Raw genomic sequence first — 19,610 nt, 5'->3', positions numbered from 1 at the left:
AGTGCTATATAAATAAACTTGACTTTTACTTGTCTGTAAATCAGTTCAGCTGTAGTTGTTTCTTTACTTTATATAAAGTAAAAATGTACAGTATTATACTCCAGTGATTACTAGCAGTGGAAGAAAAGCAGATGAAAGCCCTCCCAACCTGGTGTAGTTCCTCCGGGATCCGACTCCTCCCTCACTTCCTCAATAGTCAGCGGCGTCCTATACCGTGGGCTACGTGTTCTCTTGCATACTACCCTACTAACTAGTACGCTCTGTATGTTACGCTCTACTACATGTTCAACCTTAGGTGGCGTACTCGTTGGCGTACTAAGTAGTATGGAAGTATGCGCTCAGCTCAGGACTTAGACTCGGTCTTGATGCCCACCATGCTGGGAGCGTGTAGAACCAGTAGTTAGCGTAGACGCATAATTCAGTCTCAGAGATGTAAATATGTAGATTTAGATAGTTTTTATCTCGATAAACAGCTGTTCTCGACTCGAAATGGCCAGTTTAAACAGACAGCGGTCGTGGCAGGAGGACTTATCGAGGAACTTTTTCAGGCTGTTCTCCCGAACCAAGTCGTTTGATCAGGACAGAACTGAGCTGCAGTCTGAGGACCGGTGAGCTGCTTAAATAAACATATTTACCTTTTAAACATCGATATACATCAAGTTTTATTTGTGTAGAAATGTTTACTGTTTGTTTTGCTTGTTGCTACTTGGATTAGTAACGTTACAGTGCCTTTATAGTCTAGTTCCCGTTAACTGTTCATGCATCACCATCCGTGCCAGTAATACTCACCAGTCACAAGTTTACAGTGTTTATACATTAAAAGACAATAAATACATCACATTACATACATTACATACATTGGATTATTAAATTGTAGTGAATTGTAGTATTCTGGTTCACAAAAGGCATGTTGAAATGAGGAAACTACTCTATAAACTGAGTAGCAATACTATGAGTTACAACTGGTGGATGGATCAGGCATCATTGTCATTTTCATCTCAACTTCATCTTTTCTGAACCCAGAATGAGAAGGTCTTGGGTTCGATTCCCAGCTGGAGTGGTCCTGGCACTTTCTGTGTGGAGTTTGCATGCTCTCCCTGTGTCTGTGTGGGTTTCCTACAGGAGCTCCGGTTTCCTCCCACAGTACAAAGACGTGCAAGTGAGGTGAATTGGAGATACTAAATTGGTATTATTTATTTATTTATTTATTTATTAGGATTTTAATGTCATGTTTTACACACTTCATGACAGAAACAATAGTTAATCGTTACACAAGTTTCATGTCAAACACAGTCATGGACAATTTTGCCTCTCCAGTTCACCTCACTTGCATGTATTTGGACTGTGAGAGGAAACCGGAGCTCCCGGAGGAAACCCACACAGACACAGGGAGAACAGGCAAACTCTACACAGAAAGGACCTGGACCGCCCAACCTGGGGATCAAACCCTGGACCTTCTTGCTGTGTGGTGACAGTGCTACTCTTTGACACTGAACTTGAAATGATGAATCATGTGTAACGTGTAACTACGTGTCCTGTCATGAATGGAACCAAACTGAAAACGTGACCTTAAAGTCCTAATAAACAAACATCTCTATTTTTGGTACTTTCAGTTTCAGCAGAAGTGGCGTCAGTCACTGTTGTACTTAAAAGAGATTATAAGGAACCTGACACCCACTGAACCAAAGCAGTAGCCTACAAGCTTGGCTTTAACTTTACGTTTACAGTTGAAGATTACCGTACTATGTTATAGCTGTTGTGACGGCTTGCCTAGGAATTTATGCAAAATGTTAAAGATGTTTTGGTGATTTGCATGAAAACATACGTTTTAGTGTTTGCCTAAGTGATCTGTATCTTGTCAGTTAACGTTTTGATTAAAATATATTCAAATTAGTATATATAGCAATTGGTATTTTAAGCCAGGATAACACAGAATACTGACAGTGTTTTTAACAGTGACAAATCTTACAGGTAAAAAGGCTAACAAACATATCTGATAGGATTTCATATATTGTCCAATTAATTCAATAGCATTTTATGCTGTAAATGTACACCCATCAGGCATAACATTATGACCACCTTCCTAATATTGTGTTGGTCCCTCTTTTGCTGCCCCGTACACAGCAAACTGTGCTGCTCTGTGTATTCTGACATCTTTCTATCAGAACCAGCATGAACTTCTTCAGCAGTTTGAGCTACAGTAGCTCGTCTGTTGGATCGGACCACACGGGCCAGCCTTCGCTCCCCACGTGCATCAATGACCCTGTCGCCGGTTTACCACTGTTCCTTCCTTGGACCACTTTTGATAGATACTGACCACTGCAGACCGGGAACACCCCACAAGAGCTGCAGTTTTGGAGATGCTCTGACCCAGCCATCACAATTTGACCCTCTTCAAACTCACTCAGATCCTCACACTCGTCCATTTTTCCTGTTTCTAACATCAACTTTGAGGATAAAATGTTCACTCGCTGCCTAATATATCCCCCCCACTAACAGGTGCCGTGATGAAGAGATAATCAGTGTTATTCACTTCACCCGTCAGTGCTCATAATGTTATGCCTGATCGGTGTAGGAGATGCTAACTGACTTGAAGTAACATATAGGTGAGAAAAGTGTATGTCATGGCAGTTATTGGATTTTAATGATAACTGCAGCTAACTGAATGATTGTAACACATTTTCCCAATTTTAACTTCTCCTGTGTCTCAATTCTTGCCCTGCCTCCTTAGCTTCCTTTTTATTGACTCCCGTAGCTATTTTCTTATCAAGTTTAACTGCTCTTGCTAACCATCAACAAGCTTTGAATAAAACTCTGGATAACAAAAAAGGGCCAATCTGCTTGGAAGGCAGGTCACATATTTTGGGCCTGGAAGGTCAAACATGCTAAATTTTGGCAATAAGGTCCATTGTGTTGTATTTCTCTAATCCTCTGATTGCTGTAGTTCTTCTCTGTCCTTTGTATTTGTAGTGGAGAACATGAAGCTGACAGTGCCACCAGCCTGCCCAGTGTGGCAGACTCACTCCCCACACCTGAACATTACCTGAATGATACACCAGAAGCACAGGTAAAGTAGCTCAGCCTTGCATTCTTTTTAACAGGAAACTGGGTAGCTAATGGCTGGGTTAGTAGCCAGATATAGATATAGACATATAGATAGGCATTGGTGGCAAATATAAAACATTTTTTATTACTAAAACTTGCAAATGGGGTTTTCTCCCATTCATTACAAAACATTATGATCCCTAAAAGCTTTTTATTTTGTAAAATGCAGTAAACGAGAATCTGACAATTGTCAGTCACATTAAAAAGAAAATTAATTAAAAAGAAAATTAATTTATGCCTTTTACTATTTATTGTACATAATACTGTAAAAAGACTCCAGAAAAACTCACTCTGTGTAAGGCAAGGCCAGAAGCTGTTGTTGTGCTGCTGTGATAAATACAGCCACATGGGCTCGGGAGTTCTTTGGAATACGGTCGTCACGCCGCTGTATCAAGAAATGCAACCTGAAACTCCATTATGTAAGACAAGGCTGCACATCAATTCTGTGCAGAAACGCTGCCCAGATTTCTGAGTCTGAGCTCACCTCATGTTTCGGCTTGTTCTCTGAACTTCTCCATGCCAAAATCCAGCATCTGGCATGATATGGAGGTGCGTCGGTGGCTTGTATATGTATGAAGGTACCGTTGACACAGAGGCAACTATCTTTTCCTAGCTGAAGTCTAAACAAACAGTGTTTGCTGCAGTTCTCGCCACCAACATATCAAATATCTTATTTTTTGATCTTCTGGCTGCACTGAAAGAACACATAGTAGATCTGCTTCAATCAGAGCTGCATGTGCACGTACACCGATCAGCCATAACATTAAAACCACCTCTACTTACCTCTAATTACTGACTGTAGTCCATCTGTTTCTCTGCATGCTTTGTTAGCCCCCTTTCACCCTGTTCTTCAATAGTCAGGACCACCACAGAGCAGGTATTATTTAGGTGGTGGATCATTCTCAGCACTGCAGTGACACTGACATGGTGGTGGTGTGTTAGTGTGTGTTGTGCTGGTATGAGTGGATCAGACACAGCAGCGCTGCTGGAGTTTTTAAATACCGCGTCCACTCTCTGTCCACTCTATTAGACACACCTACCTAGTTGGTCCACCTTGTAGATGTAAAGTCAGAGACGATCGCTCATCTATTGCTGCTGTTTGAGTCGGTCATCTTCTAGACCTTCATCAGTGGGCACAGGACGCCGCCCATGGGGCGCTGTTGGCTGGATGAATTTGGTTGGTGGACTATTCTCAGTCCAGCAGTGACCGTGAGGTGTTTAAAAACTCCAGCAGCGCTGCTGTGTCTGATCCACTCATACCAGCACAACACACACTAACACACCACCACCATGTTAGTGTCACTGCAGTGCTGAGAATGATCCACCTCCTAAATAATACCTGCTCTGTGGTGGTCCTGTGGGGGTCCTGACCATTGAAGAACAGCATGAAAGGGGGGTAACAAAGCATGCAGAGAAACAGATGGACTACAGTCAGTAATTAGAGGTAAGTAGAGGTGGTTTTAATGTTATGGCTGATCGGTGTATGAACCCGGCCGTACTGGGTTTTATATGTTTATGTGGACGTATCTGCTGATGATGGATATGAAACACTTTGGAAGTTGATTAAATACTTTGGTCTGTATTGCGTCCTTGGATACCCAGTTATTGGTGGCTGCGGCATCATGCATCCTTTACACTTCAGACCTATTAATAACAGTCAACCGTTTTAATTTTGTACTATTTTGGAGTCCAGTGTTTGATTTTTTGAAGTAAAATCCTAATTATTTGTGTTTTCCTTGTTTGCTTCATCTGTTCTTACATCATCATGGTGAGCGCTGCAGTACTGCATGGCAGTGAATGAGTTAACATTGCGGCGGGCAGGACTGGTGGGTTTATGGGAGGGTGGAGGGACGGGGGAGGGGGCACATGCTGCTGTCTCACTTCCATTAGCATTACAGAAGCATTAACGGCTGGAACACAGGAGCCGGAGGGAGGCCGGTGTGGTAGGTCCGGCGCTCGTCCCTGTTCGCTCTGCTCTGCTCTGCCGGCTCTGACTGGGAAAATCTAACCGGTCTGCATCTCTGTCTCGTCTCTGTGCGTGTAGACGCTGGAGCACTCGGAGCAGGACAGACCGGTGGAGGGAGATCGTCTATGTGATCATGAGGGTAGCGGTCAGGGTGATGCGGAGTCTGACCCTCCTCCCATCACCCCTCCTGTGTTCGAGCCCAGCTCTCCGGTGCCCCCTGTAGACAGCTTCTTCAGGCGCCTGGGCAGCCTGTTTCAGTTCGCTCGAGCTGAACCGGGGGGAGCTGGAAGCCTGGATCAGCCCAGCGAGGAGGCGCAGGGAGGCGAGGACACACAGGAAGCTGGAGAACCTGAACAGGAGCTGAAGGTTCAGGACGTGCACCATTCGTTTGATGTTCCAGAGGTTGAAGCTACGAGGCAAAGTGAGCGAGGCGCACAAGATACACGGTGAGTATTTTGACCTTTTACCTGCCCGGTTGTCTGAGATGTACAAGCTGATGGAGGAAGATAAGAATGAAACTCAGGAAACTTGTGCCATAGCTGTATACTGGCATGAATTTACTGTAAACTGGCATGAATTTACTGTAAACTGGCATGAATTTACTGTATACTGGCATGAATTTTGTAAAGTATTTAGCTGTAGCTGTAAGATCTACCTCAACTATTTGAGTGGAACATCAGCAGCGGGTTGTTTTAATTATAGTTTCAGGAGATTTAATATAAAATCTAAAATTTGAACTGTATGTTTGCATATATATTTTGAAACAAACATTTCGTAGCTGGCTTGACAATTCAGTTGTTTAGAAAACGGAGAATAACAGTGTTTTGGAAGCTGCGAAGAACAGACCTCACCAATTAGACCAACTGTATTATTGCACGTTTTAAAACAGGATGTCCAACTTAATTATGAAAATAATCATAGAAATGCTGTAGGCAAAACTGAAACTGCGAAGAACCGAGCGTCCCTATTATTACGTACTCTGAATTCTTCAATTTTAGGACTGTCTGTTTCTATTTAAGACATATTTATGCAAGAGGACATGATGGTATATTTTTACGATGTTAATATAAGAGCAAATCATTCTGACAATTAATAAACTGTTCAGTTTGTCCAGGTTAAACTGGTACTGATACTTCTTTGTATCATAATGATGATATATTATCATTAATCCTGAATAAGTTATAAATGATCATAAATTGGTGGTATAGTGAATAATTGTACACTTTCCTCCCGATTGAGTGCTCATGCACAAGGCATTATTCTATTTAAATCGTAAACAACAGATACTGAGACAAAACGATGAAGTTATTTGTGTCTGAATGCTTGTTAAACTCTGCAGCGCTCTTGTTATTATTAATATTATTTACAAAAAATGATGTGGATATTTTGAATCAAGGTCCAGGATGAAGGTAGATCTCGGCTTATTATCGTATAATAACAGCACTTGACACAATGTTGTCAGGAAGAGCGTTAATACATCGACTGCATCTTTATTCATCATGCTTAGCACGTTTAGTGCGCTTGTAATGAACTGTTTGTGATTGGCTGTCGTTTAAAATCTACATACATATTCCAGCGCCGAGATTCTGAACTGTTTGGTTTGAAACTCGGCGTTGCCACCGGTCGGCTGGGCGTCATCTAGTGGGCGTAATTGGCACTGCCTGCAGCAGACACGTTTCTGCTAGGGCGGGATGACCGGACTATGTGGGTGGGGTCTTCAAAACTCAGTTTAAAGTAAGAGGCAAGTGGCTAATCACCACAATTAGTATTCGTAATTGTTCTTACACATTTGACTTTTTGGTACGTGTAGCTACAGCATTTAAATGCAGCACTTGTGCATTTATTTAGCTGTAAGTAAAGTTTCACCAAATCTGATGCTTTAAGTGGTTCGGAGGTGTTTTAAAGAGAAAATCCACGTATTTATTTAACCTTATTAGGAATTTATTAGTTAAAGAGAAGCTTCACTTCACCTAAACAGAGTGCTTAACAGAACTTGTTTTTTATCCTGTGTGATTCAGTGGTTTCGAACAGCTGAACAGCTTAAAGCTGCAAGCCAACACCCACCAAAACGTAACATTTATCCTGATCCCTGTAAAGACATGTCCCGCTTCCTGATCTGAGCTTTGCCTTTGGTTCAACCTGCCAATGAAATGCGCTCGGCTTCAAGTGGGTTTTAATAAGTAGCTAAAGTCCCAAACGTCGTATCTGAGGCTGTGGAATCGACTTCAAAGTGAGTTTAGCTGACCGGTGGTGTGGAAATGTACGTGTGGCATAAAGGTAGAACAGTTCTGTCCTTTACAGGTTTGTGGCACAGTGTGCAAAAACACACAAATTTAACCTGACAGAGTAACCAACCTTGGCAAAAGAACACTGTTCCATGTGCTTTGTTAGCCCCCTTTCATGCTGTTCTTCAATGGTCAGGAAGAACTCCAGCAGCGCTGCTGTGTCTGATCCACTCATACCAGCACAACACACACTAACACACCACCACCATGTCAGAGTCACTGCTGTACTGAGAATGATCCACCACCTAAATAATACCTGCTCTGTAGTGGTCCTGTGGGGGTCCTGACCATTGAAGCACAGCATGAAAGGGGGCTAACAAAGCATGCAGAGAAACAGATGGACTACAGTCAGTAATTGTAGAACTACAAAGTGGTTCTATATGGTAAGTTAAGCTGATAAAATGGACAGTGAGTGTAGAAACCAGGAGGTGGTTTTAATGTTATGGCTGATTGTGGTCTAGTGAGTAGAGCTGTGGGTTACCAGCTAGAAGGCTGTGGGTTTGAATCCCAGCTTAATCAAGGCCCCTAAGCCTCTAAGCGTCAGGGGCGCCGTACAATGTCTGACCCTACGTGTATATATAAAACAAATATATACACTTACATGGTGTTCCATCTACCCTACATTATTATTATTGTCCTTATTGTTATTATACAGTATTATTATTATTATTATTATTTATTGATCAACTTTGTTGTATTTTGTAAATATAAACACAACCATAATTTTATGCCTCCAATACACACCAAAAATAGTTGGGACAGAGGCGTGTTCCGCACCGTTCCACCACCTTTCCTATCAATTACACTTCTTAATGATCTGGACATTAATTATTGCAGTTGTGAGACTTGAGAACAGCTTTCACATTAGCGAAAACAAACATGATGTCACTGGCAGAGGCTTCAAGTGGGCAGTAACAGAAAGAAGACCGATTGTTTCCAGAATTTCCCCACGGGATGTGAGTATGACTCAGGAATGCTTTGACGATAATGCTAAAACGTTAGCCACAGCGAATCAAAAAGGCCTCGTACATGTGACTGGAAATGTACAGGACGAAAACAATTCCCAGATCATGTCCAGAGCCTCGGTGTGAACTGTCCCGAAAATACGTATCTGTGCCCATATGTGCCTACTGGGACGCCTTGTTTATATGGTAATTGCACCGTGAATAAATCATTTATTATCTGATCAGTGGTCATTTAGAATAAAAACATTGTTAGCTGGTTGTGTCATGGACAGACTTCTTCAATAAATAAATGACAGCACATTAATGAAGTGTTTTAAATGTTTGTAGAATTTGATATGCGACATATTTGATATTTAAACAATGTTTTAATCAGAAGTATAACCCACTAACCAGGGTGCTTTTGGATTGTGCAGCGGAAAAGCACACTAGACCACCACTGTCGAGATCTGGGGATACAGGGTTCTAATCTGACTGGTGCTATCCTACCAGTCAGTACCAGCCTAACCATCAAGAGGTGCACTCGTCAGTCCCGGTCCCAAGCTCGGATAGAAACAGAGGGTTGTGTCACGGTGTAAAAAACTGTGCCAGTCTGGTATGTGGGTCAGATCCGCTGTGGTGACCCCTAAATACGGGAGCAGCCGAACGAAAACAAATGCACTAATCACATGTTTTATGCATTTTAGCCCCTTTTTCTCCCGATATAGCGTAGCCCATCCACTGCTGGAGACCCCGATGGCATCTATGGAGGGTGTATCCGATGTGTGTGCAGTTCACCAATCCCTTCTTGTTCTCCCAAACATTGGTGGATTTGTGCGTGAGGTCGGCTTCACGTACGGAGAGCCACGCCCTGATTTCCACTTTCTGTACAGGCACCCTGGGCAACCAAGGCATTGATAACCCTACCCCTTAGTCCGGTCTTTCCCACCCAGCAGACTGGAAGCCAATTATGCCTGCTAGACGGCGCCCAGCCGACCGGTAGCAGAGCCGAGATTGGAACCCGGGAGCTCAGAATCTCTGCGCTGTTGTGCTAGCAGAATGTCCCTCTGAGCCACCTGGATGCCCCCTATTCATTCACACGAATAAATTAACGACCAGTACACAATCAAATATGAAATTAACCCAGCAATTACTCAGGATTTGAGTCTGGAAAGGATCCTGATCTAGTCGACTTTGAACAGCATGATGTACTGAAGACGTGTGAATGCCATCACTCGTTGGCACAGCTTTTGTAAGGCACTGAATGCCAATGAAAAACACACATCCTTGAGTTCTGCAGACCAGAGATTAGTAACACTAGCGTTCACCACTTTAGAGCGTCAGCTGCGCGTGTGAGTGCGTGTATTTACGTAAGCGTTCGGAACTGAATGGTGGACACAGAAAGACTGCTAGAGCGCAGAAAGCTAAAAAGGCCTTGGCTTCAGAGAGAGCTTTGAGCTGTAGTGCCGCTGATGATGCGGAGGCTAATTTTTTACTTCTATAGCGACTTTCTATTCATAGCGCTACAATTAACTACAGGAACTTAAGTGACTGAACCTACTGAGAGAGACGAAGATGGATTCTGAGACGAATCATGCGGCGGAAAGAGGCCTGATTAACTTAATTGCAGATGTTGTGGGGTGTCAGAAGTTTGTAGTGTTGGAACAGAAAAGCTCGTGGGGCGTAAGAGGGGAAGATAATTAGATTTGATTGCAAGTGCAGAGAGTTCCAGCTGAAATTAGACAAGAGTTTGTGTTGGCACCATGTCAGCCTGCTTTATGGCACCAGCAGACGGACGGTTTTCCCAATTTAGTCATATCCAGTTACCTAGTTGTATCTCTGCTAGTGCTTCAGACTTTTACATTAACCGAGGGTAATGACCAGTACCTAACACTCTCTCTCTGACACGTGTGGGATCAGTATGGCGTACAGAGAGTCTCCGTTATCCCCCGTCTCTCTGCAGGCACCATCGAGCAGCCAGCAGAGGCCGCCCACCCTCAGACACAGCCGTTCACGTCTGCGTAGGCGTCTGACCAGCCGATATCAGAGCTGAGATTTGAACTCTAGTGCTTGAACGCCCAGTGATAGCTTTTGAATTGAACTGATCTGAACTGGGGGCGGCACGGTGGTTCGGTGGGTAGCACTGTCGCCTCACAGCAAGAAGGTCCTGGGTTCAATGTCCTTTCTGTGCGGAGTTTGCATGTTCTCCCCGTGTCTTCGTGGGTTTTCTCCCACAGTCCAAAAACATGCAGTCAGGTTAATTGGAGACACTGAATTGCACTATAGGTGAATGAGTGTGTGTGTGTGTGTGTGTGTGTGTGTGTCTGCCCTGCGATGGACTGGTGTGCCGTCCAGGGTGTTACTGTGTGCCTTGCGCTCACTGAAAAGCTGGGATAGGCTCAAGCACCCCCAGCGACCCTGATTGGATAAGCAGTTAAGACAGTGAGTGAGTGATCTGAACTAAAATTTGGGCTATTGTTAAAGAAATCTCGGGTTTGATTCCCAGATGGAGCGGTCCAGGTCCCTTCTGTGTGGAGTTTGCATGTTTTCCCCAAGGAGAACATGCCTGGGTTTCCTCCGGAAGCTCCGGGTTCCACCCACAATCCGGTGACTATGTTTGACCTTGAACTTGAACTGATGAATCTTGTGTAATGAGTGGCTACCTGTCCTGTCATGGATAGAACCAAAGTGTAAAACATGACCTTAAAATACAAATAAACAAGCAGAGCAGAACACATTCAGCAGAATAAGTATAGAATGTGTTTACGGGAAGATTCATTTTAGGTAGGGCGAGTATATAGGGTCTCGACCTGTCTGCGGGTGATGGGCTTTAGACCCAGTTAATAGAAACTGTGCTGCACTGCTTGCTAGGAATAGTCTGAAGAGTGACAGTGTGCCAGCTCTGTTTTGCTCCAACACACACACACACACACACACACACGTTTCCACTCCTGCATGAAATACAATTTATTTTTAGCATCTGCCCTCGTCAGTCGGCTTAATTTTACACCGCTCGGGTACTGCATTCGGTTTTATTTTTTCATATTCCAATGAAAGACGGCCTGCATGTATATGCATGCACACACTTCTTTTAAATGCAGTGTAATATGCTGGAAAATGGAACATTGCTAAACATATATAATCCCTCCAGAGTGACATGACAGCTCACAAACTTCAGAGGGGGGAGGCCGATTTATTTATTTGTTTATTAGGGTTTTAACGTCATGTTTTACACTTTGGTTACATATATGACAGAACAGGTAATTCATCAGTTTAGGTTTTTAATATCAAACACAGTCCTGGGCAATTTTGTATCTCCAATTCACCTCACTTGCACATCTTTGGACTGTCGGAGGAAACCGAAGCTCCTGGAGGAAACCCACACAGACACGGGGAGAACATGCAAACTCCACACAGAAAGGACCCGGACCGCCCCACCTAGGAATCAAACCCAGGATCATCTTGCTGTGAGCCTCTGTGCCACCCGGGGGGAGGTTGATACCTGTGTGAAAGTGAAGCAGCAGTCCATATATGAAGAATTGTATCATTCAAACATCACTGGGAAATCATTTCTGACCATGTAGGACCAGACGTCTTTGTTTTTGAGTAGGTAAAAATGTAAAATACCAGAACAATAAGCCAAATAGATGTTTAACTGAACAAAATGGTATAAATAGTACTATATATTCTTAGGCTTATATATTATAGCTCAAATGATTTGGTTACTGTGCTTCACAAGTTCAGCGTTCAGAATTACAAACTGTCTGCATTTGTTAATCGCGTCGGAAACGGCGGTTCTTTATTGCTTCTTTAAGTTTCGCAGTGGGTCTGACTCAGTTGGGCGAAAGGCAGGAACCACCCTGGACAGGTTGCCAATCCATCACAGGGCAAACACACACACACACTTACACGCTTAGGGCAAATTCGAACCCAGACCCCAGATCCTGACGCAAGAGCACTACCCACTGCGCCACTGTGCTAGAGCCTCAGTGGCCTAATGGATAAGGCACTGGCCTCCTACGCCAGGGATTGTTAGATGGCAGATGCCTGCTCACTTCTGCTGTTTGAGTGATTTAAAAAAACTGTTGCTTGATTGATGTCTACTTAGCGGTTAAGGTACTGGACTAGTAAGCAGAAGGTCACTGGTTCAAACCCCACCACTGTCAGGTTACCACTGTTGGGTCCTTGAGCAAGGCTCTTAACCCTCAATTGCTTAGACTGTATGTCGCTTTGGATAAAAGCGTCCGCTAAATGCAGAAGATGTAAATGTAATGTAAATGTAAATGTTCCCATTATATAGTCAGTATACAGTATCTAAGTTGATTCAAAGCTTGATTGGCCGAGAGCATCATTTAACACACTCAGTCTGTCTGAATCCCAATTTATCTGCACAACATCAACATTTATTTTCTATAAACCATTTCATTTTGCTTGCCACTAATTCATTTATCATGAATCATGAAGCTTTTGTCAAATCTGCTGCACGCAAAGCTTACAATCAAACTAATCAATGTTTTTATTGCTTGTATTATGTATTTATTAGGGGTATAATGTAGGGATTTTTAATGTCCAGGTTTATCCAGTTCATTGATTTCTATCAAATGAGTGGACTACTGTCCATTAGTTTCCATCCTGGTAAAAATAAAACCAATAATCATGTGATGGCCCGGTGTTAAGCCTGAGGAGTAAATCCGCCTGCTGAGTGCCTCAGCAACATCCCGCCTGAGCAGCTTGTTATGAATGTTTAATGAAAAACGAACTCTTAAACTGCTGTTTGTAGGTGCTTTTACACATCCGTTATTGACCTCGCAGGAAAGAGCATGCACTTAAAAGCAGCGTGAACGTTTCCTATTCCCGGTGCCTAGCGCAACCCACTTCGCTCCGGCAACACCGGCATGCGTGTAGTTATGGTCATCTGTTTCTTATTCACGGCCCAGCAGTGAGACCTTACCTAGCACTCCAGCCAGTGACTGGGTGGTAGTATGCCACGGCCGATAGGACAAACCCTGGCCGGACCTCCCAAACACAGGCACCGCTATTTGTGTCTGTTGGATGCCCTACGAGGTTGGTGGCACAGCTGATTGAACTCATTAGACCTCTGTGCCACCCAAGTACCCAGTTGTAATTGTAATAGTGCAGTCTGTACTGTTTCAGTATCTACAGGTTTAAGGTGTGTGTTTAGCGATTAAACGTATTTTATTCGCTTAGTGTTCAAGTGCCTCCTGTTTACTGGGTAATTTGCACTATGAGGCAGTCCTAGCGTAGCCGAGCGTCTTTAAAGTTTGCTGGGTTTGCTGAGCAGAGCAGAGCACAGACTGCACAGAGATGATCACGTGTGTAGAGAAACACACTTTTCCATTGATTGTGGAATTGCACTCAGTATGTAAACACACACATCAAACATAGTCAGCACAGCACGCTACAGCACAGAAGAGTCTGTTACATTAGCAGTCCTACAGCAATTCAGTTAGCAGTCGGTTAGTCAAAATGTCCAAGATGAAAAACATGACTCGGGAAAACTCCCAACCAATTCTAACTAGCTGCAACATTAGCCATCTTTGTAAATGACTCTGTTAATAAGCTTTAAATAAACTTTAAAATGGATTTGATTGGAACTCAAACTTCCATACTGACTCAATCAGTTTTATGTATCGTCCCATAGACTGCGAGAGGAGGTTTGGGCCGAACAGAATGGAGAAGCAGCAATAAACCGTCCGTCTGCAGTGGACGAGGAAGCGGAGGACGAGGAGCGGCGCCACGCTCTGTCATGCCCCCCAGTGGTGACATATGTGACATACCACGGGCGTAGGAAAATCAGCAAGATGCGGAGGAGCCAGGAGGTAGGACTCCACTCCCCCATCTCCGAAGGAGAGGAGGCGCAGCACGAATCAGGTGTGGGCTACTCATCCTCGGAAGAGCGAGAAAAAGACCGACGTGATGCAAGCGCTGGTGCCTCTGTCGTAGATCCTCCTACCGAGAACTATTCAGGATATAAAAACGTCCCGTCTTTAAATGCTGTCACTTCGGATTATGAAAGCCATGCTTCACTGGGCTCCTCCGACGTACCTTCCATTCCTCGTATTTCACCAGGAGCCGAAGGAACAAATTGTAATACGAGCCCGAGTGCCTTACGGACACGCGCAGAGGCCGGAAAAACGTCTGCTGACTTCGTGTCAGACCCCTCAACGACAGCTAGCGTATTTTCCGCTAATGAACATAGTGCCTGTGATTTCGCTGAGGCAGGTATTTCAGCCGAGACTCCCCAACAGCAGGTGACCAACACTGATACTGCCACAACCGTTCATCCGGCTGACGTTGACACTGCCTCCAATTTGCACACACACTTAAATGGTTTGGGGATCGATTCTAATGGCTGCCGGGACGTCCCGCTGTCTAGTTCTGGTCCGAATGAGGAAACCCGTGATCTTGATCTTGATTCGTCATCTACGGCGGACTTTCCAGAACATTCCGCTTCCCGGGAAGAACTTCCGCCACTAGGGCTTATCGAGCTGGACGCCAAGATGCTGCAGTTGGAGTCTAGAAAATTGGTAGAGGACATTCTTACAAATGCACTAGCTGCGCTGGAGAGGATCGATGCTTCTGACCAAGAGACTGACGACTGTAATGAGGGTGCTAAAGAACTCGTTGTTAACGGAATGTTAACGGAAGTAACAGGGACAACCGAGGAATCAGCCAGTCTGGGACAGGCGTTCCCTGAACGTTCGCCTGTTCATGGGTATGAGACTCTCCGGTCCACTTTCTCAGATGGGAAACTGGGAACCCGAGTGCAGGCGGACGGCAGCCGGTCCACTCCTTCCTCAGGCTACGAGTCCATCGCTGGCTCGGATACGGATATCCAAAGCAGTATGGCTATGAGTAACGACACGACTTCTACTAGTAGCGGTTCACTCGGCACGCAGGAGCTCAGGGACGGAGCAGTGATAGGGATCGATATGAATGGCATGGAAAGGAATTCACTGTCCTCAAGGTTTACTCCGACCAGAAAGGCGGTTCTGTTTGAAGAGTGGGAAGGGCCCGCCACAACTGCTCCAAGCAACGAACTCTTACACCAATACGCTCATAATGACGGCAATATTAGTCATGCAATGAATATCACATCTGTGCAGCCAGGCAAGTCTTTATCGGGGGTAACCAATGGCCAGGTTCAGTGTGTTTTCCAAGGATCTGGAGATCATTTTTCTGTTCTGCAGGAAAAAATGGATTCCCTGCTTCAATGTGCAGCCAAAGACAATCTAGAAAGCAATAAACTCGATCGTACATCGGACCTAAAAGATGTATCTCCTATCTGTAATGACAAGAAAGACGCAAGCCAGCTGGAGAGTAATAAAAACAGTAGATTTCCAGGTGGAATGATGAACCTGGATTCAAAACAGTTTGCTGATGAAAATGTGTCAGAGATCCAAAGCCATGCAGTCGATACAACCACAGAGCCTCACCTTCCCAGTTCTGAGTGTTTAAAAAGGCTGGAATTAGTTTCTCAGGGTCCAGAAAGCAGAATCACACAATGGCCATCCAAATGTGTGAGCGCAGCGGAGCCGAGCTTTATTTCCGTGAAGGCTTGTTTAGCATCTGTAATTGAGGACGGTGAAACAGATGATGAAAAAAGCTCCACTTGTCCACAGATTACGCTGCACGGCTCAGACGTCTCGCCCGATTCCGCACCCGATGACGGCTCTCAGTGTTTCCGAGCAGTCAAAGTATTTTTCTGTAACGTTCCCGATGACGAGAGCCAGACTGATGATTCACACAAGCTGGATTCCTCAGCAGGGATAAGTCTGGAGAGGCCCGGAAGCAGGCTGGCCGTCTCAGCCAGACCTCACCTGGAGCTCCCAGGCACCTTCGCGGTCATCAGCGAGGAGGAGGAGACGGACACGGTGTTTGTCAACGACACCGGGCCCACGTTGAGTCCGGGCAGCCGTCGGGTCAAGGTCTATCCCTTTTCCCTCTCTCCCATATACGAGGAAGACAACGCAAGGGAGGACACCTCACGGGACGACGGTCTGCACGTGCCTCCTGCCACAGAGGAGGAGCAGCGCAGCGTGGAGCAGCAAGCCTCGTCCATCCTATCGCTCCTGCAGTCGGTCAGCGAGAGACTACAATCGTCTGCCTTTAGCGGCTCCGAGATGGAACAGGACGCAGAAGACATGCTGGATGACCTGGAGCAGCCTCAGAGCTTTCTCAGGCCCCTGTGGGATCGCTACAATGGTGATAATGATGATGCTGATGTACCTCATTGGGAGTCGAACTTGCTGTTGCACCAACAGCTCACAGGGGAAAGTAAGGAACCTCCAAAGCAAGACGGAGCTTCTCCCAGCCATAGTCCACGTCTGCTGGATGAGGAATTAGAGGAAAAGGATTGTGAAATTTCTCTCAGCAATGTTGCTAACACTCCATTTTATGAATATTTGAGATCCAGCACAGTGGAGTCACCTAGCACAGAAAGTATAAAGAGTAAAGATGTTCATTCACCCAGGAGGGAGGATCCGACGGTCACCACTGTGGTAAGTACAGTCATTTTAGAAAGTATTCGGACCTCTTGACCTCTTTTTTCATGCTATTGTGTTGTGGATTTGATTCTGAAAGGATATAATTGCTATATTTTCTCACAAATCAACAATTAGTTACCAATAACGAAGGAAAGATGTATTTAGAGCTCCATCCTGGTCAGGTCCATCCTGTCTTTTGTCATTTTCCTTGAGCTGCTTCAAGTACTCAATTGCATTTTGCAATTTGAATTGACTGGACATAGTTTAGCAAGGCACACACTTTGGTCTGTAAGGGCCCGCACTATCAATGCACTATCAGGACTAAAAAACAAGCCAAGGACGGACCTGTCTGTGGTTCACCACAAGCCACATGATTAAAGGTCAGGGCAGGTTGGAGCTGGAGTGAACTGGAGGACATTGCTCATGAAGAATGGACTAAGATTCCTCAGGAACGCTGCCAGATGCTGGTGTCTGGCTATTCATCACATTTGCAGCAAGTCAATGACGTGGTTGAATAATTCTGAGGCTGCAGCAGTCTAAATAAGTATAAATGTGGCGATTTGTGTTGAATTTGGAGAAACCACTTGTTATATTAGGTGTCTTAAGCTATTAAAATCAGCGTTTCCCAACCTTTTTTTGCACCACGGACCGGTTTCATATAAGATATCATTTCACGGACCGACGGGGAAGCGAGTATTTAATAAGATTGCACACAAACGCTGCAACGAGACGCTTCTCCCACCTAGAGGTGGAAACAAGACAATAACACCCTAAATAGAATCAGTAAAAACTGCTTTTATAGCAATCTCTCATTATCCATTTATTCTGTGCCCACGGACCGGTACGGGGCCCGGTGGCTGGGGAACACTTATTTAAATTGCTTATAATTTAGCCAATAAACCTAATTTGCAATGGGGGTTGAATAATTCTGATCGGAACTGTAAAACATCTATAAAATATCTAAAGCCTTGAGTTCTCACAGGACCACAGTGGCCTTAATGCGGGGTGTAAAATAGACGAAGCTTTTCACAAGTGGCCCAAAGGCTTGAGAGGCTCCACACTGAAAAATGGGATAAACTGCCCAAATCCAGGCGTGCAAAACTTATATAATATGTTAAATAAAGGATTTGAATACTTTTGTGAAAAAAATATTTCAGTTTTGATTTTTAATTCACTTTGGAAAAGCTCACTGTCATTATGAGTAATTAAATGTTGATTATTGTATAAAATGGCACATGTATCCATTCAGATATTATATTAATACTAGATATTGTTAGATTTAAAAGTTGATTGATTTATTTAGCGATGTGGTGAGTTTAGTTGTTCATTCGTTTGTTCGGTTTGTTGCATCACAGAGAGAAACGAAAGGTTTTGGAAAAGTTAATCAACGGCCAACTCTGGTAAGGGCTTCGTCTCATTTCTGATAATAATTGTATTAAGTTCAAATTAGTTGATTTTATTCTCTGTCTTACTCTGACCAGGCATAACATTATGACCACTGACAGGTGAAGTGAATAACACTGATTATCTCTTCATCACGGCACCTGTTAGTGGGGGGGATATATTAGGCAGCAAGTGAACATTTTATCCTCAATGTTGATGTTAGAAGCAGGAAAAATGGGCGAGCGTGAGGATCTGAGCGAGTTTGACGAGGGCCAAATTGTGACGGCTAGACGACTGGGTCAGAGCGTCTCCAAAACTGCAGCTCTTGTGGGGTGTTCCCGGTCTGCAGTGGTCAGTATCTATCAAAAGCAAAAACAGGGTCATGGGCGGTCAAAGCTTACTGATGTACGTGGGGAGCGAAGACTGCCGTGTGGTCCGATCCAACAGACGAGCTACTGTAGCTCAAACTGCTGAAGAAGTTCATGCTGGTTCTGATAGAAAGGTGTCAGAATACACAGAGCATCACAGTTAGTTGTGTATGTGGCAGCAAAAGGGGGACCAACACAATATTAGAAAGGTGGTCATAATGTTATGCCTGATCGGTCTATGTTGCACTTGCACGTCTTACAGTTGCTTAATCAGGATTTCAGGTGGAGGATTTAGGGTACAGCGTTCCCTCGTTATGAACCATCCTCAACCCTCCAAAGCCTCGTAATCTCAGCACAGATTAAACTCTCATCCCCGTTACATAACGGATATTAATTGTGATTCTGTCTGATGCAGCAATTACAGCTGACAGTGATTTACAAGCTTTAATAAAAAGCCATTATAATGACAGCTATTTTTATAGGCCTAAATTCCATATAAGTTTGGACAGTATGTGAAATACGTAATGAAAACAAAAGCTGATTGTTTGGCAAGTTTGTTTGACTTGTTTTTAATTGAAGGCTGTACAGTGCTTGGTTTATATACACAGATGAGCCATAACATTAAAACCACCTCCTTGTTTCTACACTCACTGTCCATTTTATCAGCTCCACTTACCATATAGAAGCACCTTGTAGTTCTACAATTACTGACTGTAGTCCATCTGTTTCTCTACACACTTTTTTAACCTGCTTTCACCCTGTTCTTCAATGGTCAGGACCCCCACAGGACCACCACAGAGCAGGTATTATTTAGGTGGTGGATCATTCTCAGCACTGCAGTGACACTGACATGGTGGTGGTGTGTTAGTGTGTGTTGTGCTGGTATGAGTAGATCAGACACAGCAGCGCTGCAACAGCGCCCCGTGGGCAGCGTCCTGTGACCACTGATGAAGGTCTAGAAGATGACCGACTCAAACAGCAGCAATAGATGAGCGATCGTCTCTGACTTTACATCTACAAGGTGGACCAACTAGGTAGGAGTGTCTAATAGAGTG

General features: G+C 44.3%; 1 protein-coding gene across 2 annotated transcripts in view; it reads left to right on the top strand.

Moving 5' to 3' along the window:
* The first annotated feature begins 393 nt into the window (after positions 1-393).
* LOC134332262 (uncharacterized) overlaps positions 394-19,610 on the top strand; it is a 38,220-nt gene continuing 19,003 nt past the window's right edge. For both annotated transcript variants that reach the window (XM_063013822.1, XM_063013824.1), the window contains exons 1-5: positions 394-608; positions 2,971-3,067; positions 5,150-5,517; positions 13,960-16,819; positions 18,160-18,204. In XM_063013822.1, the coding sequence (XP_062869892.1) occupies positions 490-608; positions 2,971-3,067; positions 5,150-5,517; positions 13,960-16,819; positions 18,160-18,204 (3,489 nt within the window). In that variant the 5' untranslated portion in view covers positions 394-489. The remainder of the gene's footprint in view (positions 609-2,970; positions 3,068-5,149; positions 5,518-13,959; positions 16,820-18,159; positions 18,205-19,610) is intronic.

This window comes from Trichomycterus rosablanca, chromosome 18, assembly GCF_030014385.1.
Source record: "Trichomycterus rosablanca isolate fTriRos1 chromosome 18, fTriRos1.hap1, whole genome shotgun sequence".
NCBI lineage: Eukaryota > Metazoa > Chordata > Actinopteri > Siluriformes > Trichomycteridae > Trichomycterus > Trichomycterus rosablanca.
The sequence above is the reverse complement of the archived record's forward strand: the minus strand, read 5'-3'. Positions and strand labels throughout refer to the sequence as shown.